This window comes from Lycium barbarum, chromosome 10, assembly GCF_019175385.1.
Source record: "Lycium barbarum isolate Lr01 chromosome 10, ASM1917538v2, whole genome shotgun sequence".
NCBI classification, from domain to species: domain Eukaryota; kingdom Viridiplantae; phylum Streptophyta; class Magnoliopsida; order Solanales; family Solanaceae; genus Lycium; species Lycium barbarum.
The window spans coordinates 10168250-10195622 of NC_083346.1; the positions used below are offsets into that span (position 1 = coordinate 10168250).

The 27373-nt window shown below is 33.2% G+C and overlaps 2 protein-coding genes across 6 annotated transcripts; one reads left to right on the forward strand and one right to left on the reverse strand.

Annotated features, from left to right (window-relative positions):
* Nucleotides 1-4524: 4524 nt before the first annotated feature.
* Nucleotides 4525-7957, forward strand: LOC132613615 (uncharacterized). Of its 5 annotated transcripts, none has more exons than XM_060327712.1 (3): nt 4525-5050; nt 6033-6660; nt 6760-7957. In XM_060327712.1, exons 2-3 carry the CDS (start codon nt 6344-6346, stop codon nt 7562-7564), a joined length of 1122 nt encoding a protein of 373 aa, XP_060183695.1. In that variant the 5' UTR covers nt 4525-5050; nt 6033-6343; the 3' UTR covers nt 7565-7957. The 5 variants fall into 5 exon arrangements, with proteins under 5 accessions (XP_060183695.1, XP_060183697.1, XP_060183698.1 ...); XM_060327714.1 differs by having other exon boundaries at nt 4527-5050; nt 6364-6660; XM_060327715.1 differs by lacking the exon at nt 4525-5050 and having other exon boundaries at nt 5063-6261; nt 6364-6660.
* A 53-nt stretch (nt 7958-8010) lies between these two features.
* On the reverse strand, nt 8011-13038 carry LOC132613616 (uncharacterized). Its single transcript, XM_060327716.1, has 8 exons — nt 12726-13038; nt 11513-11665; nt 11311-11426; nt 11040-11131; nt 10624-10645; nt 10481-10549; nt 8473-8571; nt 8011-8369 (listed from the first exon to the last, which is right to left on the reverse strand). The coding sequence occupies exons 1-8, from the start codon at nt 12931-12933 to the stop codon at nt 8289-8291; spliced, it is 840 nt and encodes a 279-aa protein (XP_060183699.1). The 5' UTR covers nt 12934-13038; the 3' UTR covers nt 8011-8288.
* Nucleotides 13039-27373: the final 14335 nt, after the last annotated feature.

Genomic DNA, 27373 nt, shown 5'->3' on the forward strand with positions numbered 1-27373 from the left:
ACTGAATTCATCTATGTACTTTTAAACTTCTGGGTCTCTTTTATGGGATTTCACATAAAAATTTATATTCTACGTCCAAAATATTGGGTTCACTTTTAAACTTTTGGGTCTCTTTTATGGGTTTTCACATAAAAATCTATTTTCTGCGTCCAAAATATTGGGTTCGGATCGTGAATCCAATGCTAAGGCATTGATATCTGTGACTCGTTGTGGCATAGCGTTTTCCATTATATTTAATGTTTTTAGAAAAATAACAAAGACATTCTTTAACTACTATTAAGGCTACTAATTGAGAATCACGAGGTCTTAGGGAAGTAGCAGGAATTCTATAAAATTAATCGAGGTGCGTGCAAGTTGGTCTGGAATGATTATAAAAAAATGATTAGGGCTACTAATTGTTCTTCTTAAGGGATGTCTAATAACTTAAAAAGACTTCAGCAACATTATTTTGAAGATCCAAGTAATTTGCATGAGATAATTAGACCACTAAGTAAGATCAGAGTTAGGAGTAAGAAAAAACATTAAAGAGCTGATGTTGATTTATAATTAATGACATGCAATGAATGAAAAACAGAGAGACAAGAACATGTTGCTTGCTCACTTGGACCCGCTTGGCCATGGGCTATTGACTTCAATCTATATATAATATAAAGTTAGGTTAATGTGATGTGACATCTCTCTATAACCTTCGTTGCTATTTATCTTTTTTCTCCTTTTTTGGCATTTCTTCTATTATTCTTCACCTATGCGCTATTAAAAAAAATAGGCAAAATCACTTCTTAAAATAATTCTTCAGTGAATATATTAAGTTACTAACTTTTGCATTTACTGCATATTAACTAACACTTATTGTGTTTCACTCCTATCATTCAATCTACCTACTTGACAACCAACAATTATCCATACTAATTAAATAAATTGAATGGAGTAACAAAGAAAATTATAACCACAACATTTTTAAAGCTCAAAGAGCCGTTTGGTTTTCCCTGGAAAAGCCCACGTGAATTTATAATACAAAAAACAGATCCCATTAATTTGGAAAATGGAAAGGCTCCACTTTCTTTCACTTAATTATGAAATTTAAAAGGTTCTTAACTTTTAAACCTTGGGCTCATATATATGCGCACACAATCTTATCATTCAGCTTGTTTTGTTCTCGGTTAATACTTTTTTTTGGTGTCTGGTACCCGTGTTAGTTAATACTTAGCGTATAGATATTTTGTTTCTTTCATTAGAAATAATAGTAATCTTCTATTTTCTTATAGTTGCAAGATGAATACACTCGTGCTGGTGTTTTCTTAGTTCAACAATTCACAATTCATGTGCTTTAATTGTGCTACCATGACAACGTTTAGACATTTAATCAAATGCCAAGTCATTATGTTGTAACTTGTAAGTGCACTGCAAGAAACTGCAACCCCAAAACATATTAATTTGTTGCTTATTGTTTTTTTAAAATTATTCTTAATACTTATTTATGTGTTTTAATTCTAAGTTTTCTCTCCTCCCCACCATAATTGCTTATTTATTAAATTTATTAACGTCTCATTTTTTGTGTTTATTTAGTTAGTATGTTTTTGTAACCTCTTGCCAATTTACGGAAGTAGATAAAGAAAATGAAAGTTAGCCAGATAGCGATTATTTTTATGATTTCTTTTTGTTGCTATCATGTAGTTCCGTGAGTTTTGTAGAAAGGTATGTGTTTCTGATGCTTTTGAATAAAATGTAAACTATATGTAATATGCTTTACTCCACTCATAATGATTTTTTATATTTCTATTTTATTTCAGGGAATTGACCAATATGCAACAAACAAACAAAATGTGAAAATTGTTGTCTACAAAATTTTCAATTCAAAGAATATTTTGATGTTTGTGACTCCATTAGTTAATATTTATTAACGGTTGGGAGAAGTGATAAAAAAGATTTCGTAAAATTTAATTTATTTTGTTATTGTGGTTATCTTTGCTGATTTAAAGAAGGTGAACATTATGAAGCACCAAAAGTTTAACCCTTTGATTAAAAAAAAAGGTTAGATATTTATAAATGCACAAAGATAAATTCATATTTTAAGCTTTGTTAAGCTCACACATTAAAGAGTTAAGATTTCCTTAAATTCTTTTATTTATTTACCTGCTTTTTAAGAAATATAATTTTCACCTTTATCAACTTATTCAAAAATCAAGTATTTTGAGAAGATTAAAAATTCTAGAAAAGTTAGATAAATATCAGACTAATTAATGCCATACTAATAAAATTATTTAACTTGAAATCTAATTTATTTTGGATTCAAAGATTAGAGGAAAAGAATTAAGATTTTTTTAATATGTTAGAAAATAATATTTTATAAATCCCGCGCGAAGCGCAGATAAATTCCCTAGTAATATAATCCTGCAGGGGAATTTCACTATTTAATAGTTGGTCTATTTTAATTCTTCATAATTTTAAAATTATGATGCCAAATCTAGCATGACGACCTTGTGTCTATGGTTACTGAGTAGAGGATTGAGTCATGGAGCTAGGCTATCCACGTTTGATATTACGTACTTATAATATAGGCAAGAATTAATCAGAGACAGATTCAAGATTTGAAGCGTATAAGTTCCTATAATGACCTCAAGTTAATATACAATAATAATTTGATTTACAACCGAATGTTATAAATTTAGTTGATTTCTTGGTATACATATTGAGTTGGGCAAAATTTACTGTTTTCTCATAAGATCGTAGGTTGTCTCCAAGTTTCCACTAAAAATAATCTCTAACAATTTGATGTAAATTAAGAAGGGTAAACATCGAGTACCAATAAATTTTCAACATCATCGGTGATCTCGATAAATTTTCAGCGAAATTTATAAGGTTGTTGATAAATGTCAAGTCTTTGTCACCAATATTTGGTGGGTAAAAAATCCATTTTTTCAATCTCATTACGAGGTTATCTTTTGAGCCCTACGTGGAGTCTATTTTTTAACCTCGTATAATTCAATAGTTACTCTCCAGATTTATTTTACTTATCATGTTTTCTTTTACATCGCTTAAGAAAATATTAATTAAAAAAATTGATAAATTATTTGTGTTTATTCTTTGATCTCAATTAATTAAAAACTTATAATTAATTATATTTTGATTTTCTCAAATGTCAACTATTTTGGACCATCTATTTTTAGTAAGGACGACAAGTAAAATAGAGCGAAGGGAGTATGATTGATAGAGGACTCAAATTGAAAAATAACTATGTTGTCAAAACTTGGTTAATTTACACAAAAATGTTTTCTTTTTTAGGTCACCATTTAGATTTTGTCCTTGTATTTAAAAGTTGTGTAAGTATGGCATTTGGAAGATTACCCTTCATGACAACGTTAGTCTCAGTCTAGTGCTTGTTCATATATTATTCAACCTTCTTAAAGACAGCGTACACTAAATTATCGTCTATTAGTTGCAAACCTTACAAATTTTTAAACCGTGGTATAACATTTTGTCATAAAATTTTCAGTTTATTCAAAAGAATCTTCAAATCATGATTTAGAAAGTTCATGAGTTGTAAAGAAAATTAAAAAAAAAGAAATTATCATTTACTAAATAACTGTCAAAAAAATAACTTGTCAAATTAGACGTGGATGGCACACGATTTGACAAATCACTAGTGGAATAAATCTGTTGGGAAACAATAAGGCAGTTGTCTACTGAATTATACACCATTTAATGATCTGCTAAGAGCTTACTATTATTTGAAAATAAAAGATTAAGACACACCATAGGCTGGATATATAAGATGACATTTTAGATTCACTGCACCAAACTACTTACCTGCCGTTATATCTTCGAAAGGTTTAATGAACAGTTAAGTAAACTCTATTAACAAGCAACTTATATTTCTTCCTTGTGTGCTTAACTATGTCTTTAATAAATTAATCAGTATAATACGTTAAATTTGTATTTACTGACTTATTTAGAGGAAGGATTCCAATTATGACCAGGTAGCTAGCTAATTATGGTGGGTAAGAATTTACCCACACCCAATTTTCACACTAAATTATATAATAACATGATTAAATCATAAATTAAGATAATGAAAAAAATACAATCTGATGCTATCAATGTATATATGCGTATGTGTCATGTATTCACTGGATAGATATAGAGCCCGTTTGGATTGGCTTATAAGTTGTTTCAGTTTTTGTGAGTGTTTGATTGGCCAGCTTAAAGTCATTTTGTACTTAAAATAAGCTTAAAAAAATAATTGAGCTCATTTGACTTAGCTTATCTAAAGCAGCTTATAAGCCAAAAAAAAATAAGTTAGACTATCCCAACTTATTTTTTTTAGTTTATAAGCTGTTTGCAGCTTATATGCATAAGCCCATCCAAACAGGCTCATAACCACCAAATGCGGATAAGTATTTACAGTTGTGGTGAAAGTTGATGGAGGATGCGTGAGGCTTTGCCATATATTAAGAAGAAGAAAAAAAGCCTTTTCTCATCGAATGTCCTCAAAGGGATTGTAAAAATTAAATTAATCTACTTCAAAAAAGAAAAGTTAAAAATGATGGTAGAGCAGTAATTTTTATTTTTTTTGTTACAACTAGGGGATTAGAGAAGGGGAATTAGGAGGAGGGAAAGTTACGCATACGTATCTTTCGGCCAAACTTAACTACCGACAATGGCTAAAATATACAAAATTTATATATTGAAATGTATCTCATATGTATATTTAAGTATAAATTAACAAAATCTATATATTTGCTGGTTATTTTGTAAATTAGGTTATAATTTTCTATAAAAATTGAACCTATACTTTAAATTATAAGCCTTTGGTGGGTGATACAGTGTAATTAAGTCGTGATGCTCATGCTACTCGAGAAATTACAGCATTAACGGATTAATTATATTGTAGTAATTTTTAGTAGATGACAGATCTTAAAATATTAATTAATGTGTTTGTAATCTATAGTACGCTGTACGGCCGAAGTATAAACTTGCAGGCAATTAAAGCACTAGAGCTATTTATTTTTTTTTGACACAATTTGCCCTTCCTAGCTCTTCATGAAACAAGGTAAAAAGTCAAGTCCATAATCTTGTTGTGGCAGTATTTTAATTTGTTAATATAGTTGACTAGTTGGATTAGTTAGTTTATGTTCTCTTCATCTTTATTCAAGATTATTATTGTATTTGCTAAGTAAAACTAGAAATAATCATACAGTGTAGAAGATCTGCTAAGTCAGTGTTGAGATGCCCTTTACCTGTTTGTTAAAATGCCTGAAAGAAATTGAGTTTATGTTCTGTGTAAATTTCAAGTCCCATTAGTCAGTGCTGAGATGCCCTTTAGCTGTTTGTTAAAATGCCTGAAAGAAATTGAGTTTATGTTCTGTGTAAATTTCAAGTCCCATTAGTCAGTGCTGAGATGCCCTTTAGCTGTTTGTTAAAATGCCTGAAAGAAATTGAGTTTATGTTCTGTGTAAATTTCAAGTCCCATTAGTCAGTGTTGAGATGCCCCTTACCAGTTTGGTAAAATGCCTGAAAGAGATTGAATTTATGTTTTGTAAATTCCGAGTCCCATTATTCAGTGCACTATACTTTTTTGGAACTGATATTCAGTGAACTCTATGTTAGCATCTGTTAGTTTGTAAATGTAGTGGGCTACTGGGGATATGAATTGGCTCAAAAGAGCCACCATCTTGTCATCAAAACTCTCAATTGTAAATATACCCATATAGTTGAAGTACAGCAGAAAGTAATGTGAAATTCACTGAGTTGTTTCCATGATAAACCATCACCCACTTGTGGTGGTTAAAAACTCTGAGCCTATGTTGCTCGGACTCTCCAAAAATTTTGCCGCTCTCGTGTCAGATCCTTCAAAAATGCACTATGGAGGATCCAACACGCACCCGTCGACATTTTTGAGAAGTCCAAGCAACATGGCTCTGAGCTGTACTTTTGACCAGGATATTGAAGGGGAAGTCATGTATTTTGGTTTAGGAGAATAACATGCTTTAATCTCTTCTTCGTCTAACTTTTCTCTAAATTATTCTATGAAGTTCAGAGTGAAAGACACTTTAGTTTTTGAAGCCTTAGTCGCGATGAAGGTGGAAGATGATCAAGCGGGAGAGACAGAATTGAGAGATTGAGGGGGGAAAGTCGCGTGTTTTGGTTTATGCTATTAAGAAAAAGGATGGTTCTTGCAACTTCTGGATTAGTCAAGGGATTTTTCTGTTTACTCTAGTAACACAAGGATGTACCTTAGGTTTGGGCCATAGTTCAAGAATGGTTATGGCCAATAACTCCTATAAAATACATTGAACTTGTAACGTTATTTTATGTTCTCAAATGAGGAAGGTCAATAATATTTATGCTCATCTTTTGTTCTAGGTCATTATTTTTCATGGCGGCGACCAAATTGCTTACAATCTCCATAGCACTCGCCGCTCTTTCTGCATCAGCAGCAGCCATAGGCGTTGTGTTTTGGAGAAGAAAGACAAGGGCTGATGAGGAGAAAATCCGAGAGTTGGAAAAATCTTTGAAGGCTGCGTTGCAAAATTGCGGTGCTGAGAGGCAAGGCCGCATTAGAGCTCAACAGGCATTGAGGAAGGTGGCCAACTCAAATGATTCTAATAATTCATATCCTTTGGCACCTATTGCAATCACTCAGTCATGCTTCTCCACGAGGTACCTTTTTCTTTTTTTCAACAGTGTGTTTTCTTGTATGACTTGTTAATACGGATGGTACTGTAAATAATATGTTGTGGCACTAATATTTGTGATTAGGAATGGGACTCCAAGGCAACCTTTGATTGTACCACTTGCTAGAGCTTGTCTGGTATTTGATCCAACTCGAGTTCCGCCTGCATCTCTTGAGGGTCTTGAAGGCTACTCTCACTGTTGGATAATCTTTGTCTTTCATCTAAATACGAATCTTGACAAGTCATGGAAGCATCCATCACGGTCTAAGTTCAAGGCAAAGGTAAAAGTACCAAGGCTGAAAGGAGAAAGGATGGGTGTCTTTGCAACAAGATCTCCTCATCGCCCATGCCCTATAGGCCTCACTGTTGCAAAGATTGACTCTGTGGATGGGAATAAAGTTTTCATTTCTGGTGTTGATTTAGTTGATGGAACTCCGGTCCTTGATATCAAGCCATATCTTCCATACTGTGATAGCATCCCCGGTGCAATGGTCCCCGATTGGATAACGGCTGATAATATATTAGCTGTAACATCTGTTAACTTCTCTCACGACTTCTCTGCCTCTCTGAACCATTGTTGGTCAAGAAATATGGAGAAGAAGAAGAAAAATGAGATATCACTTTATACATCTTCTACTGAATTTCGAAACTTAATTCAACAAGTGCTGTCATGGGACATACGATCATTATCTCAGAGAATCCGGCCTCATAAGACTGAAAATAACAGCATGAATAATGTAACGCTTGAAGATGACAACAGTGAAGAGGAACTTCATTTTCCTGATGATATTGTTTACCACCTTATTTTGGAAGGCCTTAACATCTCCTACAAAATTGACTATGATGGCAATGTACATGTTGAAAAGGTTGACCCTTGCATTCCAAACTGAAGAAAGTTACGCAATTTCTTCATAACAAGAAAAGGCATGTTGGTTTGTCTTACTGCATTATCTGATTTTCTGGTCTGGTCTAAACCAACCTTTTTTTGGAGTTTAACAATCACGGCTTCTGCGAAATGCCTTTCCTTGTGCAGCTATCAGACAATTGATCCTGGTAGCGATAATTTTGCAGTCATGTAGACATGTATGAGTCTTATGACATTGTTACCCTATCTTCCATTTATTGAAGTGATACCTTAGAGAATTATCACATCTGCAGTTTGATCCTTTTGTCATAGAGCTGGCAATTAGATCCACAATTCAGCAGTGATGAAGTGTAACATTGCTTATGAATTTGTAGCTGACTTTAACAGATATGAAATTTTATTTGGCATGATTCTGCTCTGTGCAAATTCCAGTATACTTTTGTTGTATATAATTATTCTTGTAGAAGAGAGAGAACAAATGGTTTTTGAATTAAAAGTAATGTTACATTATCTCAACACTTGTCACGAAATGAAATGATATATGATCGTGGACGTAAACAGCTAAAACCAACAGCATACATTATACGAAATACAATATTTTCTTTCAAGTATCAGCATAATCACTTGTAACATGTCTTGATATCTTTTTCCGACTTTGAAAACAAGAATTCTGGAGCTTAAGTAGTTCCCTCAATAGCTTCCGCCAAAAAATTGAACCTTTCCATGAGCCTCAGATGAAATGAAAACTCTCAGGCGCTAGTTATTTCTTTTTCCTTCGACTTGCACATATCTTCTGCTGACTTTATAAACTTTTTAGTCAAGTCATCAATCTGAAAGAACACACATAAAACCAAGTAAAAGAGCCTGTACGGCATAGAATATAAATTATACAGCACATAGCAAGTTCTTCAGCAAACAAGTAAAATAACATACTTCTTTCTCCAGTCTTTTTGCATCATCTTCTGAGAAAGCTGAAGCTGACTTGTCTTTGTCTTTCTTTTTGGGCACAGATTTCTTTATAGTGTCCAAAGCCTGGAAAAAAAGGAATTAACATCTTGTAGTATCAAAGAGAAAACATTTCTACCGTCACATAAGTACTCTGGTTATATCCAAGCAAAACCTACATGCATATGACTGTTTTCATCAGCTCAATGTCATTTCTCCCATTCCTCTTTACTTCCATTTTATTTGGGAGGTGGAGATTGAGTTCACCAATAAATCTTAGCAGCGATACTGCTGGCCATGTTGCTGTTTCGCATGGAGAAAATGGAAAATAAACATTCGACCTCATAAAGGAAGGAGACAAAGGTAATTGATCACATCTTCTTCAGTACAGGCCATGCGAGGAGAGTATCATGGACATCAAATAAGCATACACATACACATGCACACACAACTTTTGTTAAACCTCTTGCAATGCCAATATTCCTTCTCTGTTGTTCCTCAAAAGCACCTGTCTCCGTACAGTGCTGCAACTAGATACTACCAGAATGATACTATCAGAATTCAACTTACACAATATAATCCCTCTAAAGCACTATAGTTACGAACCATTTACTTTCCGAGCTCTCCGCACTCAAGAAGGTCATGTCTTTGTTACCCAGCAATAACCAAAGTCCAACACACCTCCAGCTTCATTTAGATATTGCAGAAAAACAACAGGTCCATCAGAAACAGCCTCTCTACCTTCACAAGGCAGGGGTGAGGCTGCGTACAGAGTACAGACAACCCTCCCCAGACCCCAGTTGTGAGATTACACTGGGTATGTTGTTGTTGTTGTAGATACACAACCATCATCCTAAACTTTTCTTCGACTCCCATTCCATCACTTTCCTACACTCATAGCTCTACATATATATTCTTTTCTTTTTTATAATAGGTTAGTTCTATATATATTCTTTGATAAGAGAAAACCAATTGTTGGCTGCCTCCCACTTAATCTTTTTCTTCCCTTTTTTTTTTTTTTTTTTAAAAAATAAAAATAAATTATGGATGAGTAAGAAGAATCCAATTGTTGGCTCCTTATCACTAATCAATTTTGGTTCTTTTTTTTTTTGGTTCACAAGAGAAATCCGACTGTTGGCTCCTTAATAACTTATTAATTTAGTTTCTCTTCAAAGATGACACGACGACAACAACAACTACTAGTATTACTACACCTCAATCAAAAACAAGTTGGGTAAGCTACATGAATCACCAATATCCATTTCTATCCATTTGGACCATTTATGCCCTTGGAAGTCAAAAGGGCATAAAATAAGAAAGTGCACAACATGTCCCTCAGTTTGAAGATTATTTACTTAATTGAATTCTTATGAGAGTGTAGCGGTTGTCGTGCATCAAGCACTTCAGTAATAGCCAAATGCAATTGTCTAGTGTTTACTGTACAACAGCATTTGAAAAAACCAACTCACAATTAGGGCTGCACAGAATATGACACAGATCATGAATAACTAGGGCCTGACTATTTTCCCAGCTTTTAATGAGCTTGAGCTGGCTAAAACCATATTCTGGTCAATCTCAATAAATAGGCTTCATCAAATATATGTGCAACTACTTACCTAATTTCATCATATGTTGTTTTCAACCTAAAAAGTTGCCCCAAAACCTTACGTATTTACCTGCTCTTTCTCCTTTCCCTCCTTATGTATCTTCAGTTATTTTATCCTTCGGCTGACATGGATGTGATCCCATCCATTATCCAATCATCTTGTCTTTTCTTCCAATGCCACTTAATTTATTAAGTTTCTGTTTCCCCTTATTTCTTACATATAAACTTTTGGGGTTTTACATTTCAATAGGATGAAATGGGTACTTTTCTGCTGTTAGGGCTACTTTCTTTTGCTTATGGATGTAAAAAAGGAAAAAGTTAGAACGACGAGAAAAAGATTGTCAGGAGGAAAGGGAGAAAATAGGCAGAGGTGTTTGGTCAAGAGTGTACCTTCTGGCGGGCTCGTCTTATACTTTGCTTAACGTCTTCAGATGATTTTGCGACCACTTTGCATACAGCCTAGTAAAGAGGATGACACTATCAGCAAAAGGAACAATAAACAACTACTGAAATTGACAAGGATGAAGGGTCACCTGTACATGCTCCTTAGTCAACCTGCTTGTTGCACAGATTGCGGGAAAAGAAGAAAGGGTGAGTCAAAAGGCATTGGAAATCTTAACAGGACATAAAGTTCTCACTGCAAACCACATATCCCAAAAATCTTGCTGATGCAAACGAAGAAGCATGACAGTTAATTGCCTGAAGTAGGCATATTCCCTAGGAAGATTGATTGTCTTGAAAAAATGTTATAATGATTTTTTTTTCTACATCAACATATTGTACTTCAAGCCATTCTACATGTAAATACTGGCAACATGAAAGTTACAGTTAAAGACTATCAAGTTGAGATTAAATCAAGTATTTGCTTCTATTTTCGACATCTTAGCCTAACAAATAGGTGGATTGCAAAGCAGGAGAGACAATTTTACTCTTTCAGATGGATACTTACGGAGGTATTGGTACAATTAATCTCTGGTTGTCTGATTGAGGATTTAAGCCCAATGGAGATGAAATAATGGCTTTGTCCATCTCTTTGAGGGTCTGCAAAAGACAATTGATCATGATGCATGTTTATATAAAATACACTTCTGTTTAGCAACTTCTTTGCACCCATAATGTATATAAAGAAATGCTCCATTAATCAAGTAAGGCAAATATGTATGGAAAAAATATCGAAAACCAGACAGTATATGTGTATGGGTTTAAGTGTATAAAATTACATTCGGATCATAAGGATTCACTGACAAGGTTTTCGGGTCTAGCACTGAAATGACAGCCATCCTGCAAAGAGGTGTCTTAACACCTCCTGTTTCAACAATGATATGATCTAGCATCCCTGTTAAATCCAAGAAGCTAAAAGAATGAGTCCAAATCAAAGGCAAACAAAGTAGCTTGTATTACAACAGAAATCCATTCATGTACCAGCTGATGCTCTTCCAGTTCGCAGCTTGGTCAATTCTCGCGATAGTGCATCAATTGCTGCTTCCATCTGTGAGACTGCAGTAGCTTTAATGGTAGGACCCACGTTTACAGCTGCCGGTGCATTTCCATAATCATCGTCATCTACCTCCTCCCCTACAAATTCATCGTGGGGGACAACAGATTCCAAGAGGTCAGAAACTTCAAGTATATTGCCTCAAAACAAGAAACTTGAAGATACCATTTTGTGTATTTGTGATGAACAAACTCCAGAAACCTTTTATTCTGAATGATCAACTAATCCTCTTGGTTCAAATAACAAACATTAACTTTTGTGAAACAAAGTCAATAAATACGCGTAAGTCTCTCTTTTTTCTTCTTTTAATGAGAGTAATAGTTCATTGATGTGAATGTGGATACCCCCTCTTAAAATGCAGAAAGTAGAGAATTCTAACTAAGACATGATTTTTACAAAGAACATCCAATCTCCAATGGTGACCGATATCATATTTCATCCAAAACTATACCAAAAATAGAAAGGTTCCATCATTACAAATAATAATAACCCAAATGAAAGGTAACAAATGCAAAACGAGAGAAAATGCACACATGATATTAATGGAAGATAAAATTGCGCCCACCCATTTGAGCAACTATAATATATCCTAACATACTTTTCATGAGTTTTAACTAATTCCACCAACGGTATAAACAATTTTTACACTAACAAGTAACCTTTGTTATTCAGGTAACCTGTCTTATTTTCAAGATCACAAATCACACTTTTTCATGATATTCTTTTGTCGACCTGATAGCAGTGTTTATAACTTAAACTCATTTCCATTTTTCATAGTTTAGGCTGTGATAGTATGTTAATTACCATTTTTATCAGTTATTGATTAATGCTTATTATATAGAGATTTACATTTACCTATAGTATTAGTCATTAGGTTGTAAGTGAACTAATTGTGTTAGTATATTTTACACTGTCAGCACATAGAAACCTAAAATCATTTTTCATATACAAAATCTTGAAACTTCAACTCTACTTTACTAAGCAATTAGCTTTACTAAGGAGTTGATTTCTCATACGGTCGCTACTTTTTCTGAGATAATAACTATTAGTTGAGTTACCATCTCGCATACTTGAGAAATGTAAATAGAATATGCACTAAATTGGAGGATCAATAATAAGAAAGGGAAATAGAATGAGTACTCATTTGTCTTCTTCCTTTAGCAAAACCCCTTCGACTTTCAAGTATAAAATTGTTGGTCTGTTGCATAGAAAAAGGAACAGTTGTTTCTTTGTGAAATGGACTTGAATTGGGCCCGCCCAAAGAGGAGAAACGGGTCAAATTAGTGGCCCGTAATGCACCATAGATGTTGCGGTAAGAAACTAATGCTCGTCTAATTAACATCGCCATGAATTCTCAAAGGTTTATTATTACGTTTCTTTTTTCCTATCTTGTGCTGGCTGGTTTATAGGGTTTTACGAAAAACCCTCCTCCCTCTAGGGGTGTGAACCGGGGAACTCTTATTCGGTTTAATGAAATAGACTGGCCGAACCGGATCGGTTTGGTTTGAATATGAGCCGAGTGTCTATCAGAAATAACTTCTTTGGGGGTAACGTGTGCTTACATCCTACACTTTCAAACTCTACTTGTGGAGTTACGCTGAGTATGTTGTTGTTGTTGTTGTCAGGGCCGTCTTAACAAAATTAGGGGCCTAAATCCAAGCTTCAGAGAGGCCCTAAAAAAATTTCTTTTTTTTTTTAAAAAAGGAAAGATTGAAATAGTAATGGAGTAAGAATATCAACAACGACAAATATTTAATGAACATATAAATAAAGTTAGCATAATAGAATATGACTCAAAAAATTGATAAGTTGATATAACGATATCGAAATGGTGTTGCACTGCTTCAATATGATGATTCTTTGTTGCAATGCTTGAAATTTTAAAGAAGATATCAACAAGCAAGTTTTGATCTCTTGCAGGCGTTTGAGAATTCAAAATATTGAAAATAAGAATAGTGAAACGGAGAATGAAAAAGGTAAATGTAGGAATAATAATGTGGGCCCATTTTAATTGGTAAGATATAAATGAGGCAATAAAGTAGGTATCCAATTACCTACATAAGAAAACAATTTCCTAAAAATTATTTCATTCCTTAATTATTACAATGATCCCCACATTAAAAATAAAAAATTATTGCATTTTCTCCTCAAAAATTTCTCTTCAAATTTAACAAAGCAAATTTTACTTTTAATAATACACTAGTACACATAATACATCTTCAAGAAAAAAGTGGAAACCCCAAAAAATTGGGGCCCCAAGCCATTGCTTGAGTGGCTTCATAATCTAGCCGGCACTGGTTGTTGTTGGTTCTCGGTGTGTACTAGTCGTATGAGGCCCGGGCTTAACTCATGATATAAAAATAATAATTTAATTAAAGAAATATAATGATGCATTAATTATATCTTGTCGATAAGTCTTTATAATTATTAAAATTTCTTTGTCACATAATTGAATATTATTCAAAACAAAAAATATTTATGAGGAAGAATTAGCAAATACAAAGGAATACAAAATCCAATATTACTTTATGATATAAAATATGAAAAATAATTACGACTCTGTGAAGATCATAAATTGAAAAACATAAGTTAAGTTTTAAACGAAATTAAGGGAAAATAAACTCATTAATTGAACCTGGTTAATAATCAATCTAATTCTTCATACATATTGTATGCTTGAAAATATTCATTCTTAGTTAACCAAACAATAGATTTTCAAAAAATAATAATTCATCTCGACTGATAATACTATCTTTCATTTCCAACACTATATGAGACCAGTTAATTAGAATAAAATTATTCACAAAATCTTTTATGCAGTTTAGATAAATAAGTTAGGACAAAAGAACCAACTACATGAGAATCGTATTGATTCAACGCGAATAAAATACGAAATCATGCAATCAGTAGGTTTTGATTTTTTTTACTGACAAATATGAAGTAAAGGTGCATGAAGAAATTAGTGGTATATCAGATTAAAAAATTAATAAATCTATCTTAATTTGATAAAATAAACAAATGAAAAACAAAAATTGTTTTTAATATAATAGACAAGTTAAATAGAGTAATCTAATACTTCCTCCGGTTCAAAATAAGAGTCTTTCGCATACCGTTTAAGAAAATATTAACTCAAAAAAAAATGTGGACTAAATTATCCTTAATTAAAGACCTAATTATATAGTTTCTTGATTACATAAAAAATTCACTTATCTAAATAGGGGTAAATTTGGAAGAAAATAATTTATTTATTTTTAATTATATAAGTAGACACTTATTTTGACTCAAAATAAAAAGGTTAAGTGAACACTTATTGTGAATTGGACGGAATCTGGAATAGGAAGATATCCCAAATGTTATTAGTGTCAACAACACCGTACAATTTACAAAGGCCCAACTGAAATTTGGCTGAAGAAAATAAATGAGGGCAACAGCCTTGTTGCCACGTGTAGGATCTCAATAGGAGCTATTAGTAATGTGAGGATGACAAAAGCGTTTTATCAACGCTTAAATATATATAGTAGTAATTTCAGAAAATCGAATTAACCAATAGCTTTTTGTTATTTCAAACGGACTAATCACTAATAGTCACTTTGGCCAACTTTCTAGAAAGTCAAATGTTTAATTATTATTTTTCTTAGAAAAACACTTATTTTAGAGATTTAGTAGGCGTTTGGATAATCCAAAAATTGGGGAATCCAGGCACTCTTATAGTGAACAAAACAGAGTAGCGGACCTCCTGAATAGGAAGGATCGAAGAGCAGCTTTTTGAATCATACTCACTTTTTAATAGTTCCCCCTTTGTATATAAAGCAGTTTGGGCAAATATTTTGAGAATTTCTTTTGCTAGAAATATTTCTGTTTGTAACCAAGATAACCTTTTGCTAACTTATGTTCAACAAGAGCCTGATATGGGGCAAGATCCCCAAACTCTGTGCAATTATTTTGTTATATATATCATAAAATTTGGATTGCAAAAGTTGTATTTTTTTCATAAACATGAAAATCCTAACAAATATTTATGAGACTATTTAAACTTTCCCAACTCTTATACAATATTTCAAATGAGCAAACAATAATTTTATAAACAAGGTACCGGAATATCCTAAGACACTGAATTAATAAATCACATATCTTTATGTTTCTTGTAAAATTAAGCTAAAAGAGTAACAATATAAAAGGATGAAAGCAATAGAAATAGGAAGACGAGATGAGAACTTTCTTATTCATCTAAGTGTGTACAATATCATTCTCAATGCATCTATTTATAAGGCAATATTGAATAACATGAAAAGGTGTCATAAACATGGCATTTACCCTTGACAAGGTGGGGAAGATTATGGGGTTGTGGGAGATGAATGAGGAGGTAGTGGATGTGTGGTGTTACTACACTTAATGGTGGAATTACACGTAGGAGTTATGGACATCCACAATTAACTAATATTAATATTTACAACACTCCCTCTTGGATGTCCATTGATAGATAGTATGCCTCGTTAAAACCTTACTAGGAAAAATCTCGTGGGAAAAAATTCTAGTGAAGGAAAAAGAGTACACATATGTAGTAATACGCATTGCTAGCTGCCTCATTAAAAACCTTGCCAGGAAAACTCAGTGAGACAAAACCTTGGCTAAGGGAAAAAGAGTACAGCGCGTATTATACTCCCCCTGATGAAAATGTTACTTAATTCTTAGAGATGACACATCTCAATCTTGTATACCAACTTCTCAAATGTCGAGGTTGGTAAGGCTTTAGTGAGCATATCCGTCAAATCATCAATCAAGTGTATTTATTGAACATCTATTTTGCCATTTTGTTGAAGATCATGTTTGGAATAAAAACTTCGGCGAAATGTGTTATGTTCTGTCTCCTTTGATATATCCTTCTTTCAATTGAGAACCTTCGTATAATATTATTGAAATCTTCATTTTCAAATAAACATCATACTATTGCAAAATGCGTTGAATTATTGATCTCAGCCAAATACGCATTCCTGACTTGCTTTGTACGTAGCTATCACATTTGCAGGACTAGAATAAGTATCAATAATTATCGGTAACTTGCTCGAAGAACAAACTTCATGTAATAATAAAAATAGTGCCCTGCATTTTACATAACCAACAAAACCTTGATAATATTTTTTAGGATAAACAAATCTATATCAATAATTTCTTTTGTAGTGTATAATCGATCATGATTCAATATACCCATCATTTTCATGAAGTCTAAATTATATTTATTATATCTAGTGACATCACAACCATTGGGGTACTCAATGAAATCGCACCATGTAAAGATTTGCTGAAGCTTTATTTTCGTAAACCTGATATGCTTCAGACCAATTTAAATCCCTACGGATTTTCTTTCGCTGTCTGTATAGCCATATTGACAACAATTCATTATACGCATTCAAAATTTTCATGTACTGCCAGACTGTACAACAACCTCATTGCATCTACCACAGAAGAATACATATCCATACAATAATGCTAGGACTTGCGAAAAACCTTTATGCCACAAGGCACAAGCCGTATTTTATATTTACGATTTTAATTTATCATTTTACTTTTCGCACACGAACCCATTTGTACCCCACTGACATTATACCTTGAGGTCCTTGGAGTATAGATCCAAAACATCACTTTTCCAACTAAAACGAAATATACTTGAATTGCGTATTTTATTTGGCCAATCATTATTGCTGTCAACATTCTTTGATAGATTTGAATTCAAGATCCTCATCACCAATTATGATGTTGAGCACTACATCATCACCAATTATAATGTTGAGCACTACATTATATCAAAGGGACCGTCGACGGGTATTTGATAGTGGTTCCACTACGACCTAACTTATCGAGATCTGTTCATTTTTCATCATTTTCCGATACCTGAACCTTTATCAAGGTTTTATGAAGTGTTATATCCTGATGCTCGTTTAAAGCACTTGCTTCATTATTATGACCATCAATCATTTGCTCATCTCCTTCTTCAAGGAGTTTTACTTTTGGAACCGGTTGGTCTATCGCCATAGACTATGTTCTTCAAGGACTATTCTAATTAGAGCATTTGCATCTGGAATATAATATTCACTTTGGGTCAGTAAATGCGTCTGGCAGTTAACTTGAATTATCTTTTCAACAAGGATCATACCAGTGATAATTCATTGCATATACCTTATTTTTTAGCTGCTTATCATCCCTCCCCCTAATGTTATGTAATCTAACATTTACCTCCCAACCTTATTTGGGGACCCCTCTATGTGCGTTGTGGTGGAGCAATTAAATCATATACCACACATTTAAATTTCTAGATAGGAATTATTTGGTTCCTGACCCTGAACCAATTATAATAAGGGAACTTATTATAACTTGTTGGCTTGATGCGTAAAAGTGCTGCTACATATTAAATAACATATCTCATCCCAAATTTCTTTTTAGAAGTTTTGTTCTCATAACCAATTGTTTAGCTATAATCAGAGGCATACAATTTCTGCTAAACCAACTTGGATATAAACCAGCATTATCAACATCATTGCCTAATTTAGAATCGTGCTCTTAATTTAAAAATTTGAGCAAACAACCTTGCAAAAACCAAATTGCAAGTTGATACCAAATGCACATGTGACCATAACATAAATACATTTATTAAAACCATATAATAGTAAACCGGTCCACATGGCAGTGATTGGGCCCACATATATATATATATATATATATATATATATATATATATATATATCACATTTTATACGTTCAAAACTCAGGGGATACAATCCTAACCTTAGCTGGTACAATAATTAATTTTTCATGAGAACAAGATAATTCGTGAAGAATTTTCTATTTCTTCAATATATAACCACATGAATTCTCAATTATTTTCGCATCACATTTGAACCGGATGGCCAACCGGTCATACCAACTTCCGTAGCATGTGATTCCATCATGCTTGTATTTATGTAGTACAAATTCGGAGGAAAAACGAGAACATTACACATACATTTTGTTTACCCGCTATAGTTGTAGTAATATGAAAATATTAAACCTTCTCATAATTTATAGTCTCAATATAATTCATATTTGGCCAATGCCTTTGAAACTTAAAAAGTTTCTTTTGAGACTTACTACAACACCAACATTATGAACAATTTCATTCCTCCGGGTAGTAGCAAATTAGTTTTTCCAGAGCTCCCAATTAATTATGTACTACCACATATTTCATTATACCATCCATATGGTGAACATCTCCTTTCAGGGAGTAATTGTCATTATGGTCATGGTCAAAACCTTATATGCAAGATTTATTTCTTGCTATTACCCTTCGGCAATTCAAGATAAGGCAACCACAATATCTATGACGAACTAAAAATACGTGGCCAATGACCATTTATTCCAAAATAAAACTTCATTATTTCTCTAAAACCTCCCTTAGAGGTGAGTTGTGGTATATATCCAACCATATATGAGCACATCCTTATCCATAATTTTACACATTTCACTTTAAAAAATGGGTGAACATTCATAATGCCTATCACAGGTGACATTCTCTTCAAGGAATGGACTATAATCATATATACGTGCTTCATAAACTTTCATTATAAACCCATTGTCTTTAGCATATTCATAGACCCACCTCGATATCACTTTAAAATTGTATTCCTTTCTTTTGATGGAGGATTTATAAAACTTATCAAATTTGATCGCACGACAACCGCGTGCCCAATGACCTTTCATACCAAATTGATGACAAAAATTACCTTCACCTTTAGAAGGACCATTATGAAAACATGTAATGTTCTTCCTCTTATATTACCACAATAATGATTAACATTATATTTTCCTTTGCCACGTGCACATTCTTTCGTTAAACCACTTGTTTTCATTGAGACTTATTATGCACCTACCACATTCCCCTCACGGAATGGAGCATATCAAGTGGGACGGGCTTTACAATTTTTCATCAAATACACATTATTTTATCTTAATCATCATTATATCGTCAATATAGTGCATCGGGACTCAAACCCAACGTCGTATCCATATAAAGGCTTGTTAGGCCATAAATCAATGGGACTCAAACCCAACATCTTATCATCATGATGCACCTGGACTCTTAACCCGATATCTTATCCTCTTGGTAAGATGAGACTTGATTCCACCGCCCTACCCTCAACCCATGTCATAATAGGCGAAAGTGTACTATGACTCATGCCTCGAGCCTTTGGAAAAATCATCATTTCTTGTCTTAGACATAAGTACATTAAATCAAAACATGACTTGAAATATAAACATTTTTTAAGGGTCACATTATTAAATTAATTTGTCTCCCGACGGGATAGACATTAAGGGACAAATCTGCTATTTCATTCACTTCGTGCTCTAGATTTGTTTTCATCATTCCTTTCCTACAACAAAATATTAGTACATTTCGACAAACATAAATACTTATAGAGCAAGATAAAAAACCATGAAAAGGAGCATGTCGGCCAATGTCTAACCATTACATAGAGATTTCACATATGCAAATTTTCTTGTGAAATTAACTTACCATTAGCATATCCCTTTGCAAACACTCACAGAAAAAATAATATAATGCACATATCACAATGAATTAAAAGTAAGCATATCAGTGATAACATTTAGTGACAACTTTTTTCCGCCTCTGGAAAGAATCCTTTCATGAGAAAAGTCTTGTTGGCAAAACAAACTTCTCAAGTTTATCAATTATTTAATTATTAATTACAACCAGTTTCCTATTTATAAGCTTTAATATACACAAAGACTATTACTATTTGACATGCAAAAAGTATTTTCGTATCTCATCCGATGGCTATAACATAACTGTCAATAAGCAAATTCCATAATAAAAAGTGTGGAAAGCAAATCTATAGTAAATATTGCATAAACCATAATACTAATATCAAGAAGGCTGGAGATTTATTTTTGCTTACGAGTTGGGAATAAATAGAGATGTGGCTTACCATATTTCCACTCATACCAAAAGGATCTTTGTTCTTTATTATTTTTCTTGTAGCTAATGTGGAGATCAAACTCAAATAAGCGGACAAAGAAAATTATATACCTTCTCCCAGGGGTTTGGGGGGCAGAGAATAGTTAGCCAATACATATAACCTTCGGTTCTTTTGCAATCTAAATTCAATTACTGCAATAATTTGTGAGCCTCATGCTGATAACGTGTTGTAAAATTAAGCTAAAAGAGTAACAATATAAAAGGACGAAAGCAATAGAAATAGGAAGAAAAGAGATGAAAACTTTCTTATTCATCCAAGTGTGTACAACATCATTCTCAATGCCTCTATTTATAAGGCTATATTGAGTAACATGAAAAGGTGTCATAAACATGACATTTACCCTTGAGAAGGTGGGGAAGGTTATCGGGTTATGGGAGATGAATGAGGAGGTAGTGAATATGTGGTGTTACTACACTTAATGGTGGAATTACACCTAGGAGTTATGGACATCCACAATTAACTAATATTAATATTTACAACAATGTTCTTTTTATAAATAAATATCTATTATTACAAACTTTCAAATACACATAATTTTACTAAAATCCATTGGTCCAATAAATCAGCAATAGTAGTAACTAGCTATTCTTTAATATAATCCTCCCACATGCTTCAGACAATCTCTTCACGTCAAGCATGTTTTTTTGCAAAATTTTAAATTATGAATCTTTTTTGCAAAATTTAAAAGTATGGGTGGGTTTAAAAAATTTGAAAATAACAAATTCGGAATTGAAATTCTACCTTTTAGATGAATTTGAAATTTGAAATAAAAAATTTTGAGGCTGAAGTTTTGTTCAACATGTCATAAATAACACAAATTTGAAATCAAAAGTTCAAATTTGAAGTTCACATGTCCAAGCTCCTCCTTAAAGTGTTTAGCCAAGCTTTTAGGGAAAAAATATTTTTTTTAATTAGTACTTTATAGATAGAAGTTGTTTTTTTCTTTCCAAAGAACACAAAAAATAGTTTTTCCCTGTAAGCACTTATGTCAGTCATAAGTTGATTTAATATTGATAAAAGAGGTTTTCAAACTAATTTAGCTAACACAAGCTATAACCCTTAAAAAGACTTTTTCAAAAAATACTTTTTAAAATAAGTAGATTTTGAAAGTTTGGTCAAATAGACTTCACTTAACTGGTAAAAATCTTGATTTTCAAAATTCTTAGAAATATCAATAGTTCGGTTCCATCGATATTTGAAGAAATTAATATCACACTAATTTTACAATCAATCTTTTATGTATAATTAAAATTGAACTTTTTGGAATCATTCCAATTATTGAAAATATCCTTAAAACATGAGATTTGGGGGTTCTAAATGTACTCAAACATGATCAAACCGAAAAATTAAGCCAAAAGAAAAAAAAATTAATAATCGTGTTAATAGTTCGTTTTTTCAGATAAAACAATTGGTTTGAAAATTCAAATACCCGGAGAGAGAGAGATTAAAATGTGAGATTTGAATTTCATCACCTACTTTACTCTATGTCACCACAACTAATTCATGTGTAGGAATTGCAACTTTAGTTACAGGTTCAGTAGCTTTTGTCTCTCTCTATATATATATATATAAAAAAAAAATTGTATATTATTACTTTAATATTATTATAATAAAAATTCATAAACTTCAAATGTTAAATCCAACGAGCTACTTTTTCCCAAGTTTAAAAGAAATACCATTGATACTTGCAATTGATCGATGGAGATGCTTTTGAATTATGGTTTGTTACGAAAAACAATTTTATGTATCATTAGCACTCAATAATAAGCGGGGTTTGTGCAGACAAACTTGTCTATGAATTTATTATCAATTGCCATTAGGTATTGCAGCAACACTTGAAGGTGTGATATGAATTAACTGAGTCGCAAAATAGATACTAATCAAATATTGAGTAAGATTAAAAACAAAAAAAACTATCTACACCTCATAATAAATGACAACTCTAAGCATCATAAATTATTTCTAATTTTTCAGTCAACATAGTATCATTCCAATTATTGAAAACATCATTAAAACATGAGATTTGTGAAAGTACAAGAGGGGGGTGAATTGTAAGCCTATTAAAAAAAATCTAGTCGACTACTGTTTGGTGCCAGTCGACTTATAGCGAGACAGCCTGCACAAAATTATCAGTCCTTCGATTTGCACAGGTATAAACCACAATAAATAGTAAGGGTGCAGAATATAATATGAGAGCAATAAAATAAATGACACCAGGAATTTTTATACTGGTTCGGAACCAATGTGGTATCCTAATCCAGTCCCCTTGGGTTGCAAGGAGGTTATCTCTTTAAGCTCTTTATAGTTTGAGTTGAGTATAGCCTTTGTGGTTTTCCTCGTTCACCACCAACGTTTACAAGGTTGATTTTCACTCGCTCACCAACAACGAACAAGATTTGGTTTTGACATGCTCACCAACAACGTATAAAGTTGGTTTTTCACTCGCTCACCGACAACGACTCTTTAGTTTTCACTCTCCCACCAAAGAAACGAACAATGACACAACCTCTCAATACAAAGCCTCACCAACTATACTATATCTCTCCTCTCTTTTTTGTTTACACGGTAAGTCACTCAGGATTACAATGCTTATGAAAAGTAGAGCAAAGAACTTGAGAAGGTTGAGACGAAAGTATAAGTGGCTGCGTACTGAACCAGTTTAGCACTTCTTCTTTAAATAGTGGCTCGTCATGCTCCAAGGAATCTGATTTGTCTTGATACGGTGAATCTTCTAATTGAAATAGTATCTTCAGCTTTGATGAATTTTCTCCTGAATTGATTGCACAATATTTGCTCCACGGATTTTGCAGACATTCCTTTCTTGGCACCATTATAATGTATACCATATTTGAACTCTTGGAATATTATAGAAATATCTCCTTACTACATTATTTTCCAACTTCCCAATATTGTTTGAATTAGGAGTAACGTGAGAAGGCTTGGTCCTAATGGCTTGTTGGCTTTTATAACATTAAAGCCTTGGTCCATTAAGAAGGATTCTTTCTTGATACATGTGGACGTTGACTTCATCACTTTGTTTGGAGAAGATTCTGACCCATATTACTTGAGTGTCATATAAGGAATAATTTCAACACTGACTTATTTCCTTCCTTTTATGACTCAGTACAATAGATATCTTACTTGATCTTTATAACCTCACTTCTAAGTCGTAGAAATTTCCTTGTACGCTGCTTTCGTTTGGCAAGTTTCTGGCTGTTCAAATTTGAGCTTTTATTTAGACAACCCAAAAGAATTTCAAGATCCTCTTCATTTCACCTGCGATCTAGATTTATATTAATTTGAATGTAATCACATTCGTCTTCTAGTATTTGGTCACTCCGAACATGAACATTTTTGTGCACTTAAGACTTTTGGCATAACTTGATACTCCATAGATTGTGGACCTTCCTTAAGTAACAAATTGATCTCGGTCTTTTTATTTTCTAGAATATTTTTCTTCCATACGACCGTAGTAAATATTCTTTCCATAATTCTTGCATCTTGATTTGAGTAAGTCTTTTTCTTCAACATCGTCTTCCGTAATTCCATCTCGTAATATCTTCCTTTCCATATTTGATTAGATCTTCACCAAATCATTCTTCATCAAATAAACCTATACCAAAAATAAATTTACCACAAGTAAATGTTCTTTTATTAATAATTATATTGGTTTGTTATCATCAAAATTAATAAGTGAAACCTTGGACCTAACAATTTGGGGTTCTGAATGTAATCAAACATGATTAAACAAAAAAAAATTAAGCGAAAAGAAAAAAAAATGAAACAATTTCAATATTCATGTTAATAGTTCGTTTTTCAGATAAAACAATTGGATTGAAAATTCAAACATCCACAGAGAGAGAGAGAGAAATGTGAGACTTGGATTCATCACAACTAATTTATGTGTAGGATCGGAGCTGCAACTTTAATTACAGGTTCAGTAGCGCCTCTCTCTCTATATATATATATAATTATAATTATATATATAATTATAAATCTAATTATTATTATATAGTATTACTTTAAGATTATAATAAAAATTCATAAGCTTCAAATGTTAAATCCAAGAACCAATTTGTTCCAAGTTTAGAAGTATTACCATTGATAGTTGCAATTGATCAATAAAGATGCTTTTAATTAAATTATTGGTTGTCACGAAAAAACACTTTTATGTATCACTTGTACTCAATAAGAAGTGAGGTTTGTAACTTGTTGGTGAACTTATTAGCAATTGCCATTAGATATTGCAGTAACTCTTATCGGTGTGATCCGAATTAATCGAGTCGCAAAATAGAAATAAAAATTTAAGTGAGATAAAAAAAAAAATAACGAGAGAGAGAGATGTGAGATTTGGATTTCATCACCTACTTTACTCTTTGTCATCATAACTAATTTACGTGTAGGGGCAGAGCTGCAACTATATATATATATATATATATTATTGTATATTATTACTTTAAGATTATAATAAACTTCAAATGTTAAATCCAACGAACCAGTTTGTTCCAAATTTGGTAGTATTACCATTGATACTTGCAAATGATCGATGGAGATGCTTTGAATTATTGGTTGATACGAAAAACAATTTTATGTATCATTTTTACTCAATAAGAAGTGGAGTTTTACCATATTTCTGTTATTAATAGGAGAAGAGAAATAAAATATGCTACTTCAAAGATGATTTAGACAACTGGGGATTACTGACTCAGACAAAATTAAGGATCACACCTTCTCTTTTTTTACAAATATTTTTATTACTAAACATCACGCTTCCTTTTTGCATGATATTATGAATTCTCCTACTAGCTTTCACCAAATTGACTTGTCCTCATTGGACAGCCCCTTACAAGATCAAGAAGTTGTGAAAGCTATTTTTTCCTTATTGTGTGAAAACTCCAATCCTAAGTAAAACTCCGAAACCCTCAGATTTTCAATTCATTTTGGATAATATGAGGAATAAGCTTTCAAACAGGAAAATACATTTTTTAAGCCCAGCTGGTTGTTTAACTCTTATAAAATCTAAGCTAATTGCTATACCAGCGCATGCGATGCAATATTTTCTCCTCCCCAAAAAGGTTTGTAAATACATCGATAGAGTTCAACGTGATTTTCCTTGCGGTACTCTTGTCAAAAGAAAAAAACTCCACCACGTCAAATGGGAAAGGAGGGAGGTCTTGGTCTTTATAAAGCCCATAATAAAAATCTATCCCTTTTAGCTAGCTTAGCTTGGAGGCTTTACACAAACAAGAACTCTCTATGGACCCGTACTCTCATTACAAAGTATGGCATGAACACCTCTAAATCCTCCTCATCCTTTATTTGGCATAGTATTCTCAACTCTCAAGGGCAGTATAATATATTCCTTAGCAGTAGCTTGGTCTCCGGGGAACGGCACTACTATTAACCTGTGGAATCATAGTTGGATCCCCTCTTCGCCCCTTCTCAGATCCATCATTCATGGTCCTATTCACTATAATGAGCGTAACCTCAATCTTGCTAATTTTTGGAATGGTGTTCAATGGCGATGGGACAACCTCTCTTTTGACATTCCTCATCATATTAAACCCATTGCCTCCACTGTTACACTTCACATGGGAGAGCATGACACACCTTATTGGTCTGGTGAAGAAAATAAAATGTTCTCCATGAAATCAGCCCTTAAACTTCTCACCCATGAAAATGCCCTGACCGATTCTTTTAACTGGATATGGTCACTTTTCATACTGCCAAAAATAAAAAAAATTCCTTTGGCTTATTTCCCACAATAGACTTCCTACTAAATCTTATCTTCATCATATAGGCATAACGAGTGATTCTTCATTCCCCTTATGTCCTTCAGTAGAAGAAAACATTACTCATGTTTTGATAGATTGTAGGATTGCTAGGAAGCTATGCTTAGATCTTGGTCTCAGTATGAATAACATCCTCAACACTCCTACTCCTTGGTCACAAAATCTTCACGAGCTTAATATTCCCCTTCAGTATAACCATCTAACCTGATCTGAATTAGATCTTTTTATCCTCTAGCACATTTGGTTAAACAGGAATCATAATACCTTCAACCATAACTCTACCAAACTTAGCATCATTGCATCATTATGCGGGCGACTGAATACAAATATTCCACCTCTAACACTACTCATCATACTGAAAAACACCTGATAAATATTAAATGGCATCCCCCCAATAATGGCTGTATGAAACTGAACATTGATGGTGCTTTCTCCTCAAAAACTAAAAAAGGAGGTATTGGTGGCGGTTTCAGAAGAGGTAGAGGTAGGCCGAAGAAGTATTGGGGAGAGGTGATTAGACAAGACATGGCGCATCTTCAGCTTACCGAGGACATGACCTTAAATAGAAGGGTATGGAGGACTCAGATCAGGGTAGAAGACTAGTAGGTAGTCGCGTTTATTCTTTCTTGCGAGTAGTTGCATTGATCTTTAGTTTCTTGTCCCTTGATTTCTGCGAGTATTTGTTTGCATAAAATGGTTTATCATGGCTTATTCACTTTCGTTGTTTTCATTTTCATAATTGCTTTGAATCATTTACCCGTATCTAACCTTTCCTATGCTTTTTCTTGAGCCGAGGGTCTTCCGGAAACAGCCTCCCTACCTAAGGTAGGGGTAAGGTCTGCGTACATACTACCCTCCCCAGACCCCACACTGTGGGACTCACTGGGTATGTTGTTGTTGTTGGTGGTGGTGGTGGTGGTGTCTTCCGTGATGCAAATGGGAACTGGATTCTGGGCTATTACCAGGC

Bases quoted from the DNA above. Each gene is read 5' to 3' on its own strand.
- LOC132613615 (XM_060327712.1), top strand. From the start codon at position 6,344: ATGCTCATCTTTTGTTCTAGGTCATTATTTTTCATGGCGGCGACCAAA. The intron at 6,661-6,759 runs GTACCTTTTTCT...ATTTGTGATTAG, and splicing joins CAGTCATGCTTCTCCACGAG to GAATGGGACTCCAAGGCAAC.
- LOC132613616 (XM_060327716.1), bottom strand. From the start codon at position 12,933: ATGGCGATGTTAATTAGACGAGCATTAGTTTCTTACCGCAACATCTAT. The intron at 10,646-11,039 runs GTAAGTATCCAT...TGCAACAAGCAG, and splicing joins TTAATTGTACCAATACCTCC to GTTGACTAAGGAGCATGTAC. The intron at 8,572-10,480 runs GTACACTCTTGA...CTTTTTTTCCAG, and splicing joins TAAGACGAGCCCGCCAGAAG to GCTTTGGACACTATAAAGAA.